The 15381-nt window shown below is 43.4% G+C and overlaps 1 protein-coding gene across 1 annotated transcript in view; it reads left to right on the forward strand.

The window, feature by feature from the left end:
• The window catches only part of UBASH3B (ubiquitin associated and SH3 domain containing B), an 86138-nt gene extending 71149 nt beyond the window's left edge, over window positions 1-14989 (forward strand). The window contains 9 exon segments of the mRNA XM_054294908.1: window positions 1410-1545; window positions 3035-3155; window positions 4937-5059; window positions 7730-7822; window positions 9009-9070; window positions 9072-9154; window positions 10799-10905; window positions 13288-13397; window positions 14727-14989. Of these exon segments, the coding sequence (XP_054150883.1) occupies window positions 1410-1545; window positions 3035-3155; window positions 4937-5059; window positions 7730-7822; window positions 9009-9070; window positions 9072-9154; window positions 10799-10905; window positions 13288-13397; window positions 14727-14864 (973 nt within the window). The 3' untranslated portion in view covers window positions 14865-14989.
• Window positions 14990-15381: the final 392 nt, after the last annotated feature.

A 15381-nucleotide genomic window follows, 5' to 3' on the forward strand; every position in this document is an offset into this window, starting at 1 on the left:
TCAGAAATTGTGTGGCAGCTTCTGGGGGTAAAGGGAAGTGGAGTAACCAAAAAAATCCTAGGCATTCTCCAGACCAGTGTCCTTAAAAAATGTCATATGGGTAAAGGCAGGAAAGGGATGGAATGGGAGGAAGGGCTGACAGCTGGGAGAAATTCACTTTGTACAGAAATAGGGATGGGTCCTAAATGAGAACTGAGATTCTGTTCACATTGAGATTCTGTTCACACAAATATTCAAGTTCTGGGGTCACTGAGGATGGATCAGTGCTGACCCCAATGCTCCACCTGCATTTGGGCAACGGGGGGAACAATTCAAGAGTGCCAGCCCCTGTTGGGAGCTCAGGAATAATCCAGCAGCTCAGTGTCATCCTTGCACCCTGATTCAGCAGATAATAGATCAGGACCAACATCACAATGGGTTTTTTCCTCCTTTAAATCATACAACTCACGCAGGTGACCTATTTCTGTCCCACTGGCCGTGTCACTCGGGGCTATTTTACCAGCTGTGACACCCCTGTGACACCCCTTATCCTAACTGCTGCTATCAGGAAGCAGCTCCTGCTGCATTTAAAGCACTTAAAAGTGCCAGCTCTGGCAACTCTTTCTGTCAAAGTAAATGACCACATCCATTACCTGATAATGTTCTTTTTTTAATGACTAAGCAGAGGTAACTGAGCCAGCAGAGGGTCGAGGCAGTTTCTGTAATTGCCTGTCACATTTTAGTCCCCAGGGTTTTGGTGAAAGTCCTTGAATATGTGGGAATGAGAGCTTTGTTCAGAGGGACCATCATTAGGCAGGGCCCTGCAGGGAGAGTGGGCTCTGTTAAATCCCTTTGGTCCCCTTAACAGGAGGCACTGGGGGAATAAATAAATTCCCAAACAGGTGGGAAAGGGAATAGACAGCACTGAAAATTGCAGGTGCAATGGGGGGAGAAGCTGTTTTTGGCACAAAAACCCAGAAAACTGCCCAGGGAGAGGCCTCAGCTTCCTGCTGAAGCCACAGCTTGTGCTAGAAATGAGTGCAAATTCCCTGCAGCCATTAATTCCCAAACTTGGGATCACAAATCCATGGTCAGTGACGTGGACAGGTCCCCAGGTGATGTTAGTGAGCATCCTGTGGTCATCAGGAGGGTCCTGGCATTTTCCATGTGGACATTGCAGGGTGGGGAGAGCCTCCCAGGCTAAGTTTGGGAATTGTTCTGTGAGTTGTTCCTAAGGAAACGGCCCATGGAGATGGAACTGTCTCCTCACGTGTGTGCATCACCTGGCAAGGTGCTCTCAGGGCAGCACTAAACCCCAAATAATAATAAAATAATTAGAGCAGTAATTACCATCAGCTCCTGGAGGCTACAGAAACGTCCTGAGAGCACAAAAACCATTCCCAAAGACAATGTTTTTCTATTTTTGGCAGGTCCTACTCCATCCTGAACACCTCATCGTGCCCGTCCCTCCAAGCCTTTGCTGATGGAGCTCTGGAGAGAAGGCAGCAGGAGGACCAAGGGCCAGGAGACGCTGGGCCTCTCACCATCATCTGCCAGAACGTGCAGGTAGGGACCCACAGCCAGAAATCATTAGGGACAGCCTTCCAGGGAATGGATTTTCCTAAAAAAAAAAAAATCTTTTCACTCCCTGCAGCACAATTCACAGAGTTTTTAATGACACAACCCTGTCCCCAAACTGCCTCTTCAGCTGGGGTGGCAGGACCCTATCCTCTGCCCCCCTCAGCAGCTTTATAGCACATAAAATAAATGCAAATCCACCAGGATTATATGGATAGATAAATGATTTTATGTATAGATAAACGTAGCGGGATTATAAATTCCCAAAGAGCCCCACAAACCCATCAAGGCAATAAATCCTGCAGCTTTCCTTGGGGTGTTTGCACAAGGGCAAAGCAAAAAACAAAAAAAACCCAAATCCTATGGTTTTCTCAGGTGTCTCTCCACTCTGCTGAAAGTCAAACCTGCTGCTGCTTTCATGCTTGGGGAGGCTGGACATTTAGAGGAATAAAATAGGTATTTACTAAAAGGATATAATTATTTATTTTTTAAAGGACACAGCTTGGGCTGTACAAGAGCCCAGCCAAGGCTACACCCCAGATGGACCCCATGTCACGAGTTTTCACACTTTTATAAGCTTTGGTCCATTTCCACATTACGTTTATTGTCCAGTTCCAGCTCCAGGTTCTGCAGTCCCAGCTACCCAGGTTGCTCTCTGTTGTTCAATTTTCTGTTGTTTGTTGCTCAGTTCTCTGTTTGCACTTTTGGGCTGAAGCTGCAGCGGTGTCCTTGGTTCTGGGGCTGGACAAGGATTGTTCTGTGGGACTGAGCTGTGAGGAGAACTTGGTGACAATTTATATGGAGTTCAGAGCTCTATTCCAATGCAGTGCAGAATGTGGAAAATATAAAAGCTCCAACTGAAGGCATCAATTCCCTTGCAGCCTGTAGGAGTGATGGGGGTGGGATGGTTGGGATGGATGGAGACGAGAGATCTCTGCAGCCAGGGCTTGGAACTTGGGGTTCATTGCAAAGGGCCTGGGTGCAGGGCCCTGCTGGGAGCTGCCAAACACAGCTCAGAGCAGGCCTGAGAGAGGAGAGGGGGAGAGAGGATGAGAAGGTAAGAGAGCGAAGTTCCTGTTAAAATACCATAAATCTTCTTCTGTGTTGAATATTCTGATTCTCACTAACCAATCTAGTACAAGATACAAATCCTACAGCATTTCCATACAGCCTGTAAGAATCATTACATCGCCATCCTGTGTTACATTTTAAACCCTAAAAACTCCTGTTTGGGCCCCTTCTGCCAAGCTGTAGGGTCTGCTCTGACCCTTGGAGCTGTCTGCAAGCAGAGGGTGTTGTTCCATCAAAAGGGGATTACCTTCAGCTACACACACCATTGTTTTCCAGTTGTTCAGTAACTGAGGGATCTCAAAGCTTGCTTTCATTTCAGTCTCGCTTATAGATTCTACATTCTCAAAATCTTGTGCCAGACAATGATATTGATAAGGCTTTCCTGTTTCATCTCCCCCAACATCAGCCCCTGAGGATAAGCAGCCAGCCGGGCCCTCAGAAGCGCTGCCTGTTCGTGTGCAGGCATGGAGAGAGGATGGATGTGGTGTTTGGCAAGTACTGGCTGTCCCAGTGCTTCGATGCCAAAGGTGAGCCCAGGGTGTTGCATGTAGGGTAAAAACTTATTTAAAAAATGCCTTAAAATGTCATAGTTGAGATGGTCACAACACAAAGCAACACTCCATTTTCAGAAGGTTTCAAACCTGTTTTTATTACAGCATGCATGCTTTTTATGCATTCTTACAAAAGTCTTCAGTTGACACTTTACTTATTGATCAGGAAAGACAAACAAAGTGCTTTTGGAATAGAGAGTTGCAGGTTTCTCTTATTTATTCTTCTTTCTTTCTTGGTTTCTGTGTCAATGACCTTGGTAGAAAATTCTTTCAGGGGTAAACGTGGATCCTCTTATCAAGCATGGATCCTCTTCTTATCAAGCATGGATCCTCTTATCAAACATGGATCCTCCTATCAAACATGGATCCTCCTATCAAACATGGATCCTCTTATCAAACATGGATCCTCCTATCAAACATGGATCCTCTTATCAAACATGGATCCTCCTATCAAACATGGATCCTCTTATCAAACATGGATCCTCTTCTCAAACATGGATCCTCTCATCAAACATGGATCCTCTTATCAAACTCCTCTCTGGCTCACCAAAGTTGCTGTAAAACTCTCCCACATTATAAAGTCAGGCCTTGCTATTTCAGCTCAATTAACAGGTAGCCTGTTAAGTTCCCATGGAAAAGCACCATGAGAATTGGTTTACATAACAATCTGTTCTTGTCAAAAGGCAGCTTGAATCCGTGAAAATGAAGAAATCCACAAAGAAAAAGTGTAAACACCTGTGTAAAGATAGAGTCTTAGCACATACACGCACAGGCACCTTCCAACCAATGAATTGAGTGGCAAGAAAGTTAGAATTTCTTCTAATAATTTAGTTCGTTTTATTCTAACCAATTTAGAATAAAACACACTAACTTGGAAAATTGGATCAAAAATATGCTGTAACATGAAAGTGGAGCCTTTGCTGCTGGAACTTTGAGGTGTTCTGCCCACTTTATTGTTACCTGGGGGTATCCCAGGATCTCATGGAGGAAGGAGAAGTGGCCACTGTCTGGTGGAAGCTGTGGGTTTTACACAAAATTTTGATTTTTGTGCAGCCAGCAGCAGCAAGGAGGAAATGCTCCATTTGGCAATATTTGGGAATATATCACAGGAGTGATTACAGTTCCATCACCAAGGAGAAAATGCAGTCATGGTGTTGGCAGTCAGTGTTCAATGAAAACATTTGCTGCCATCAGAGAAAAATTTTGTACTGCTGGCTGTCATGAAATGGAGCCATTCACTTGTTAAATGAAAAAAACACTGCTCAGAGTGGTTTTTGGGGTATAAATTGGTGTTTTAAACCAAATGTTATGCTCTGGTTTCAGGCTACTGAATAAATTATAACTTCAGGCTGTGTTGGCCTTAGAACTGATCACAAATCTGTCCTAAAAGATTCCTCTATTCAAAACCTTGTGGTGAAAGGATGATTTCACAACTCCCTTCTTTCTAAACTCTGTATTCCAACCTCCTGTAAAAGTGAAATGTTTGTTGTGGGATAAAATGACATTCTCTTAGGGAAATCAGTCCTAAAAAATATATTTGAGAACCTTAGCAATGTTCTGTGCTGATTTTGAGCTGGTGAGAGGTGTTTAATTTAATTTTGGGAGAGTCCTGATGGATTTACATGGGGGAAAAAACAGCTCATGAGCCAGGCTTAGGCAGGACAGCACAGCTGAGGTGGTGGGAGAGGGGAAAATCAGGTGTGATGTTCCTGCCTTTGTCTGAGGGAATAATTGCAGCTGGGCACCTCTCCCTGCAGGCAGGTACATGCGCAGCAACCTGAACATGCCTCACAACTTACCTCAGAGGAGTGGTGGTTTCAGGGATTATGAAAAGGATGCTCCCATCACCGTGCTGGGCTGCACCCAGGCCAGGCTCGTGGGTAAGTGCTGCTCAGCAGGCAAAGCTTGCAGCTGGACTGGGGGGATTTGGGGGGGATTTTTGGGAAGGAATTGTTCCCATGAGTGTGGCTCACTCATGGAAGTGTCCAAGGCCAGGTTGGACAGGGTTTGGAGCAACCTGGGGTGGTGAAAAGTGTCCCTGTCCAGGGGGTTTTTTGGTTTTTCCAACCCAATCTATTCCATGGTTCCATGAAGATCTTGGCCAGGAAGCTTCGTTATCTTCCTCCCACTTCCTCCCTTTATCTTCCCCCCATCAGAGAAAGGAAAAGTTCAAGGCAGGAATAAATGGATTGGATGCCCTGAGCTAACAGGATTTAAATCTTTCAAGGATTTAAAGGAATTGTTCCCATGAGTGTGGCCCATTCATAGAAGTGTTCAAGGACAGGGTTTGGAGAAACCTGGGGTGGTGAAAAGTGTCCCTGCCCAGAGATTTTGGTTTTTTCCAACCCAAACCATTCCATGGTTCCATGAAGACCTTGCCCAGGAAGGTTTGTTTTCTTCCTCCCACTTCCTCCCATTATTTCCCCCCATCAGAGAATGGAAACGTTCAAGGAAGAAAAAATGGATTGGATGCCCTGAGCTAACAGGATTTAAATCCTTCAAGGATTTAAAGGAATTGTTTCCCACGAGTGTGGCTCATTCATGGAAGTGTCCAAGGCCAGGTTGGACAGGATTTGGAGCAACTTGGAGTGGTGAAAAGTGTCCCTGTCCAGGGGGTTTTTTGGTTTTTCCAACCCAATGTATTCCATGGTTCCATGAAGATCTTGCCCAGGAAACTTCATTATCTTCCACTTCCTCCCATTATCTTCCCCCCATCAGAGAAAGGAAACGTTCAAGGCAGGAATAAATGGATTGGATGCCCTGAGCTAACAGGATTTAAATCTTTCAAGGAGCTTTTCAAAGTCCCTTCACCTTCCCCAGCAATTTCCCTCTTCCAAAGGAAACCTCACCTCCCTCAGCTGCTGCAGCTGAGAAGGCAAAGCAGAAATGTGGGACATGGGGGGAATCAGAGCCATCAAAGGATGGTGCATTGGGAAAATTTTGTTATTATCCACCTTGTGGAGCACTGCAGCAGTGTGGCTGTCACCTCCTGCATAATCTGCTTTTTCCCCCCCAGTTTGCCACCCCAGTATCCTTTTATCAGCCTGCCTGGCTTTATGTTGTCACCAATCGTTTCCAGCGCTCTCCCACCCTCCCCATCCTCATCCCTGAGCCTGCTGCTTTGTGCACAGATAAAATCCTTTGTCAGTGAAGCAGCACATCTTGGGAGCTGTGATGGGAGAGCCCAGCCCTCAAACACACGAGCTCTGAGCATTTCAACTCCAATCCTTCCAGCACTCCTTGCTGGGCACGGCCAAACTGGGGCAGCTAAAATTATCCTGCCTTGTTTGAGCACAGATAAATCACAGGGCAGCAGGAGGATGCTCAGGTTCCACATGGCAGCAGGGACAGAAGGGACCCTGTGAGTGTCACAGCACTTTGCTGGTGGCATTTGGGGGACAAAGACACACTTTGGGTGGCATTAAGAGCTCCAAGGACACTTTGCTGGTGGCATTTGGGGGACAAAGACACACTTTGGGTGGCATTAAGAGTTCCAAGGACACTTTACAAAGCGTTACATTTTAAACACATTTTAAATTGGTGGCATTCAGGGCACAAGGACACACTTTGGGTGGCATGAAGAGCTCCAAGCACACTATGCTGGTGGCATTTGGGGGACAACGACACACTTTGGGTGGCATTGAAGAGCTCCAAGGAAGAGCTCCAAGGAAGAGCTCCTTGTCCCCTGACTGCCACTTTGCTGGTGGCATTCAGGGGACAAGGACACACTTTGAGTGGCATTACGAGCTCCAAGCACACTTTGCTGGTGGCATTTGGGGGACAATGACATACTTTGGGTGGCATTAACAGCTCCAAGGACACTTTGCTGGTGACTTTGAAGAGGTCCAAGGACACTTTGTTGGTGGCATTCAGGGGTTCAAGGACACAATTTGCTAATGGGGTCCAAGGACACACAATTTGTGACATTAAAAGTGTCCAAGGACGCTTTGCTGGTGGCATTAAAAGGGTTTGACAACACGCTTTGCTGGTGGCAGTAAAGGGGTCCAAGGACACATTTTGTAGAGAATTAAAGGGATTTGGGGGCACACTTTCCTGGAGGCAATGAATGGGTCCAAGGACACTTTGCTGGTGGCGTTCAGGGGACAAGGACACACTTTAGGTGGCATTAACAGCTCCAAGGACACTTTGCTGGTGGCATTAATGAGTCTGAGGACACTTTTCTGGTGGCATTAAAAGGGTTTGAGGGCACACTTTGCTGATGGGGTCCAAGGACACACAATTTGTGACATTAAAGGGGTCCAAGGAAACTTTTCTGATGGCATTAATGGGGTCCGAGGACACACTTTGCTGGTGGCATTAAAGGGTTCCAAGGACACATTTTGTGGAGAATTAAAGGGATTTGGGGGCATACCTTCCTGGTGGCAATGAACGGGTCCAAGAACACTTTGCTGGTGGCATTAACGGGGTCCAAGGACACATTTTGTGGAGAATTAAAGGGATTTGAGAACACACCTTCCTGGTGGCAATGAAGGGGCCCAAGGACACTTTGCTGGTGGCATCTGAGGCTCTGAGGGGGCACTGTCTTGCAGGTGAAGCCTTGCTAGAAACCAACACCATTGTAGACTACATCTACAGCTCGCCCTCGCTGCGCTGCGTGCAGACGGCCCACAACATCCTGAAAGGTAGGGGACACAGGGATGGGCTGGGGTCTCCTCATGTGCTGCAAAAAATCTGACAAACGGGGAAAAAACATGGACCTAAGTCCATGGGGAATGGTAATTAGTATTAATTTTATTATTGAATTAATTTTTATATTATTATATTATATATTGGTATATTATTATATCATTTTTATTTAAATAAATTTAATTTCTTGAAATTCATTATTTATTCATTAAAATTTATTTATTTATATAGACGTTATTATTAATTTATTGATTAATAAAATTATTATTAATTTAATTTATTCATTATTTTATTTAATTATTCTATTATATATTCTCTTCTATTATTCTATTATTATATTCTACTTTATTATAGATAATATTATTACTATATATATTATTCTATTCTATTATTCTATTATAATTAAATTTATTATTATTATCTATTAAGTGAATGGCAATCATTATTTCCATAGCAATATATTTTCTATCAGCACAATCCATAAGGAGCCCTTTTCTAATTGCACCAGCTGCCAGCCAGAGCTTGACATTCCCTACAATACATTGTATACAATGTATGTATTGTATAGGGAATACATTAAATAAATTTAATTGTTTAATTATTTTTATAATTAACATATTTTTTGTTTAATCATTATTTAATTATTTACAAATCAGTTGTAGGGCATACATTAAGTAATTTAATTTATTTTAATACTTAATTTCCTATAGAGAACAGGAATAAGCAATACTTAACAATAGGAAAATAGGAATAGTAATAATTAATTTCCTATAGAAAACCAATAAATTAACAGATACCTGAAGCATTAATGCTTCTCTCTTCCTTCTCACTGCTACCTGGCCTCATCTCCCTGTTTTCCAGGTATGCAACAGGAGAATGACCTGAAAATCTGGGTAGAGCCCGGCTTGTTTGAGTGAACCATATACATGAAATAAATTTAATTGATTTTATTTATTTAATGAATAATTAAAATTAAAATTTGAAATGGATAATTAAATTAAATTTAATTTTTATAATGAATTTTTTTTAAATAAATTTTTAATTTTTATTAATAAATTGTAGGGCATGCATTGAATAGACACTTAATTTCCTATAGAAATTAAATAAATTAACAAATACCTGAAGCAATAAAGCAGCTCTCTTCCTCCTCACTGCTGTCTGTCCCCTGTCCGTGTGTCGCAGGCATGCAGCAGGAGAACAGCCTGAAGATCCGGGTGGAGCCAGGATTGTTCGAGTGGACCAAGGTGGGTGTCGGGGAGCTCGCTGCCCGCCTGGATCCCGCCCGCAGACCTGGCTGCAGCCACGCTCAGCGTGGACACAACCTACAGGTACCGAGGGCAGGGGCTGCTGGGGGCACCCAGCACCCAAACCTGCTCGGGGCACCAGCACCCAAACCTGCTCGGGGCACCAGCACCCAAACCTGCTCGGGGGCACCCAGCACCCAAACCTGCTCGGGGCACCAGCACCCAAACCTGCTCGGGGCACCAGCACCCAAACCTGCTCTGGGCACCCAGCACCCAAACCTGCTCAAACTGGGGCTGCTGGGGGCACCCAGCACCCAAACCTGCTCGGGGCACCAGCACCCAAACCTGCTCTGGGCACCCAGCACCTAAACCTGCTTGGGGCACCCAGCACCCAAACCTGCTCGGGGCACCAGCACCTAAACCTGCTCTGGGCACCCAGCACCTAAACCTGCTCTGGGTGAGGCTGCTCTGGGCACCCAGCACCCAAACCTGCTCAGGGCACCCAGCACCCAAACCTGCTCTGGGCGCCCAGCACCCAAACCTGCTCAGGGCAACCAGCACCCAAACCTGCTCAGGGCACCCAGCACCTAAACCTGCTTGGGGCACCCCAGCACCCAAACCTGCTCAGGGCACCAGCACCTAAACCTGCTCGGGGCACCCAGCACCCAAACCTTGCTCAAACTGGGGCTGCTGGGGGCACCCAGCACCCAAACCTGCTCTGGGCACCCAGCACCTAAACCTGCTTGGGGCACCCAGCACCCAAACCTGCTCAGGGCACCAGCACCTAAACCTGCTCTGGGTGAGGCTGCTCTGGGCACCCAGCACCTAAACCTGCTCAGGGTGAGGCTGCTCTGGGCACCCAGCACCCAAACCTGCTCAGGGTGAACGGCCCCACAGGCTGGGAGAGCTGCTCAGGGTGTCCAGGGAAATTCAGAGCAGGCTCCGGGCTGCTGTGCTGAACATGACCTGAAAATTATATATTTTTTCTATATTTCTATATATTTTCATCTATTTTTTAATTTTTGTATGTATATGTGAATATATATATGCGTATATATATGTGTGTGTATATATATGTGTATATACACATATGTGTATATAGATTTATTAAATAGTATCTATATATATATGTTATATATATTATATATGTGACCCAAAAATTATATATAAATATATATTTATATATATTTATATGTATATATCTGTGTATATATGTGTGTATATATGTATGTGTATATACATTTATTAAATTATGTGTATATACATTTATTAAATAATATCTATATATATATGACCTGAAAATGCTATATAATATATATAGAATATATGTGACTTGAAAATTATATAATATATATTATATTAAATATATAGATAAATATATGATATTGATATAGAAATTATATAAACATATGATTATATAGAAGATATATACACTGCATATGAAATACATAAAAATATATAATATATATAATTCTAGATATTGACATATAAATTATATAAATACAATTATATATAAAAATATGTATAAAATAAATTTTGGCTTATTATCAACCAAATCTCCCATATCACTGGCAATTCCTCCTGATCATGGAGGTTGCGCAGACCTTGCAGTTAGTTAGAATTCTTTATTTTTACAATTCCCTGGCTGTGTTTCTCTCCCCCCAGACCTTGCAGTCAGTTAGAATTCTTTATTTTTACAATTCCCTGGCTGTGTTTCTCTCCCCCCAGACCTCATATTCCTGTCAGCAAGTTGGTGGTTTCTGAGTCTTACGACTCCTACATCAGCAGAAGCTACCAAGTGACGAAGGAAATCATCAGTGAATGTAAAGGCAAAGGTGAGTGAGTGCTGCACAGGGGTGGCAATTCCAATATTCCCGAAATCTTTCTCTCTTAGAGGATAAATTCCCAGCCCTAAATCTCCCATCCTGTCTCCCAGAAACATTGGAAAATCCTGAGCTATAATTTCAGATAAATTCCTCCTACAAGAGAGGTCCATTAAGTTAAATGGCAGAATTATTTTAGAGATCCTGACCCATTGGAATTATAGGAATTTATTCCCAAGGGAATAAATGGAAATTCCCAAGAGAATTGACTTATTCCCTTGGGAATTATTTAGCAGACACATCACCTTAAGAGAGGGCCAGAAAGTCAAATAGCAGAATTATTTTAGAGATCCTGCATCATTGAAGTGATAGGAATTTATTCCCAAGGGAATAAATGAATTATTTTCCAGATGCATCACCTTAAGAGAGGTCCATAAAGGTAAATAGCAGAATTATTTTAGGAATCCTGACCCATTGGAATGATAGGAATTTATTCCCAAGGGAATGAATGAATTATTTTTCAGATACATCACCTTAAGAGAGGTCCATAAAGTTAAATAGCAGAATTGTTTTAAGGATCCCAACCCACTGGAATGATGGGAATTTATTCCCAAGGGATTAAATGAATTATTTTTCAGATATACTCCTCTTACAAGACAGATCCATAAAGTTAAATAGCAGAATTATTTTAGGGATTCCATTGGAATGGTGGGAATTTATTCCCAAGGGAATAAATGAATTATTTGCCCTCTGCTGTGTGTTCCCATTACTAAATGGGGCATTTTCCCTCCCCTATCCGAGCCCCTCCTCCAAATTATATTCCCATAAAAACCTTAGAACATTTCTCCGAACACAAAATTATATTTTATTTTTAAACCCCTAACTGTTATTGTTCATCCACAACATTCTGAGAATCCCTAAATTCTGTAGTTTTCACAGATTTCCTCTCACCGACCTGACTCTGCATTCTAAGCTTTGATTTTAATGGTTTGCACACAAAAATTCAAAAGCACAGTGGGGCATTGCTTGTGAAGGATCTCAGAAATGGAAATGCAAAGCTGCCACTGTGCAAAGCCAGCAAGTGAAATTAAAGTGTTTGTTGTAACAGGAATTAATTTTTGCGTAGGCAAAAAGCATCTGCTTCCCAGCACAGCTGAAACCTCACTGGAATTCTTGTTTTCTCCAGGAAGCATTTTCAAACCAAGTAGGAATGAGTTAAGGACTACCCTGAAAATTGAGAAATGCTTTAAACGTGTAACAAATCCCATTTTCCCCTTCATTCTCTATTGTATTTGGGGGGTTCCTCATGGAGGAATGATGAATCTGACTCTTGTTCTCAGAAGGCTGATTTATTATTTTATGATCTATATTATATTAAAGAATACTAAACTATACTAAAGAATACAGAAAGGATACAGACAGAAAGGTAAAAAGATAATAATGAACACTGGTGATTCTCTTCGGAGTCCTGACACAGCTTGAGGCCAAAGAGTCAAAACAATTCACATCAAACCAATGAAACAATCTCCAACCACATTCCAAAGCAGCAAAACACAGGAGAAGCAAATCAGATAATTGTTGTTTTCATTTTTCTCTGAGGCTTCGCAGCTTCCCAGGAGAGAAATCCTGAGCAAAGGGATTTTTCTGAAAATGTGACAGCGACAATTCACAGCTTGATGTGTTTTTATAGGATAAAGTGTTTTAAAAGGCTGCTTGATCTGGGGCACCAGCCCCTAAACCTGGCTTTGGGTCCCTCCTCAGGCTGTGTTTTGTAGGAGTGATGGGGGTGGGATGGTCAGGACGGATGGAGATCTCTGCAGCCAGGGCTTGGAACTTTTGGGTTATTGCAAAGGGCCTGGGTGCAGGGCCCTGCTGGGAGCTGCCAAACACAGCTCAGAGCAGCCCCAAAGAGGGAGAGAGAGATAAAGAGAGTGGTAAAGAGGATGAGAGAGTGAGGAAAAGAGAGAAAGATTCCTGTTACAATACCATAAATCTTCTTCTGTGTTGAATATTCCAATTCTCACTAACCAATCTAGTCCAAGATACAAATCCTACAGCATTTACATACAGCCTATAACAATCACTACATTACCATCCTGTGTTACATTTTAAACCCTAAAAACTCCTCTTTGGGCCCCTTCTGCCAAGCTGTAGGGTCTGCTCTGACCCTTGGGCCTGTCTGCAAGCAGAGGGTGTTGTTCCATCAAAAGGGGATCACCTTCAGCCAGCCACACCATTGTTTTCCAGTTGTTCAGTAACTGAGGGATCTCAAAGCTTGCTTTCATTTCAATCTCGCTTATAGTTTCCACATTCTCAAAATCTTGTGCCAGACAATGATATTGATAAGGCTTTCCTGTTTCATCTTCCCCAACAGTGTTTCTCATTTTATTTCAGGAAATAACATCCTGATCGTGGCTCATGCCTCCTCCCTGGAGGCCTGCACCTGCCAGCTCCAGGGGCTGTCCCCCCAGAACTCCAAGGATTTTGTACAGATGGTCCGAAAGGTGAGGGCCAGCAGGGACAAAACCAAGTGGAGATCTGCTGGAGCAGGGCTTGGTCTGAGTTTTTGACTCATTTCAGGAGTCAGGAGGGTGAGGGAGAAGGGTTTGAGAGGCTGGGGCAGAGTGTGGGGTCAGGGACCCTCCTGAGGTGGGTGTGCAGGGACAGTTTGTGCTTTGTGGGGTCAGGGACCCTCCTGAGGTGGGTGTGCAGGGAGCCTTTTGGGTTTGTGGGATCAGATGTCCACCTGAGCTTGGTGTTTTGTGGGGTCAGGTGTCCATTTAAGATGCGTTTGCAGGGACAGTTTGTGCTTTGTGGGGTCAGGTGCCCACCTGAGCTGCAGGAACATCCATATTCCCCCCAAAGCTGTGCCGGTTTGGGATCACATTTGCTTTGAGCTGGTCCCTGTTTAAACTTATATTCCATTTAAACCTACATCCCATTTAGACCTGCATCCCATTCAAAACTACATTCTTAAACCTACATTTCATTCAAAACTACCTTTTTAAAACTACATTTCATTCATAACTACATTCTTAAAAGTACATTCTTAAACTTACATTCTTAAACCTACATTACATTCAAAACTACCTTTTTAAAACTACATTTTTAAACCTATATTTCATTCAAAACTACCTTTTAAAAACATTTTTAAAACTACAATTCCATTCAACACTACATTTTTAAAACTACATTCTTAAAACTACATTCCTTTCAAAACTACATTCTTAAACATACACTTTTAAAACTGCATTTCATTCAAAACTACCTTTTTAAAACTACATTTTTAAAACTACATTGCATTCAAACCTACATTCTTAAAAGTACGTTCTTAAACTTCATTCTTAAAGATACATTTCATTCAAAACTACCTTTTTAAAACTACATTTTAAAATCTGCATTCCATTCAAAACCACATTCTTAAACCTACATTTTTGAAACTACATTCCATTCAAAACTACATTTTTAAAGCTACATTCTTAAGACTACGTTGCATTCAAATCTACATTCTTAAAACTACCTTCTTAAAACTACATTTTTAAAACTACATTTTTAAAACTACATTTTTAAAGCTACATTTTTAAAGCTACATTCCATTCAAAACTACATTTTTAAACCCACATTCCAAGGGTATAATCTGGTTTTTTTTCGTGGTGCACAGTCTGTCAATCGCCATCTGAAAATGGACATTGGGAGAGGGAAAGAGAGGGGAAAAAAGGGTGAAATCCTGGAGTGGCCCAGCAGGGTCTCACCCCTGGGATGGGTGTGGATCCCTTGGGATTACCCAGCTCAATCCCTGCTGTTTTCCTGAATTCCCCCCTCTCTCCTCACAGATTCCCTACCTGGGCTTCTGCTCCTGTGAAGAGCTGGGGGACACCGGCGTGTGGCAGCTCACAGACCCCCCCATCCTCCCTCTCACCCATGGACCCACCGGGGGCTTTAACTGGAGAGAAACGCTCCTGCAGGAGTAGGAGCAGCAGCAAGGACAGCCCTGCCCAGCTGGACAATGCCTCTTCTTCCTCCTCTTCTTCATCATCTTCCTCCTTGTGTTTTATTGCCAGCAGGAAAATCCCTCCTCACCTGTCCCGCGCATCCCACACGGCCACGGCCCCGCAAAAAGTCTTTTTTTTTAATTTAAATGGGCTGCAAATCAGCTCGTTTACAACAAAATGGGCTGAGTTGAGGCGGGGCGGGGGGGAAAAATAAATTAAAATACAGCTCGAGTGCTCTTGCACAGCTCGGGGTTGGTTTCCTCACCTTGAGGGAGCTCTGGTGACACTTTCGCTGTGGGGACAATGAGAATGTGGCAGGCAGGATGCCGGGGTTGTTTTGTCACTGCTATTTTTGCAGCCTTGTTCAGCACCTCGTGCTTGCTCCACTCCCAGCCCCCAAACCCTCAGCACCTCGCAGGAAAATCAAAAAATTCAAAATAATCCTTCCCCAAGCTGGAAATGAGTCCAGGGTCGTCTCTGCAGGCTGCACCAGGTT

Source organism: Melozone crissalis, unplaced genomic scaffold (genome assembly GCF_028551555.1).
Source record: "Melozone crissalis strain CALT ecotype California unplaced genomic scaffold, PUWL_Pcris_2 ptg000372l_1, whole genome shotgun sequence".
In the NCBI taxonomy this organism is placed as follows: domain Eukaryota; kingdom Metazoa; phylum Chordata; class Aves; order Passeriformes; family Passerellidae; genus Melozone; species Melozone crissalis.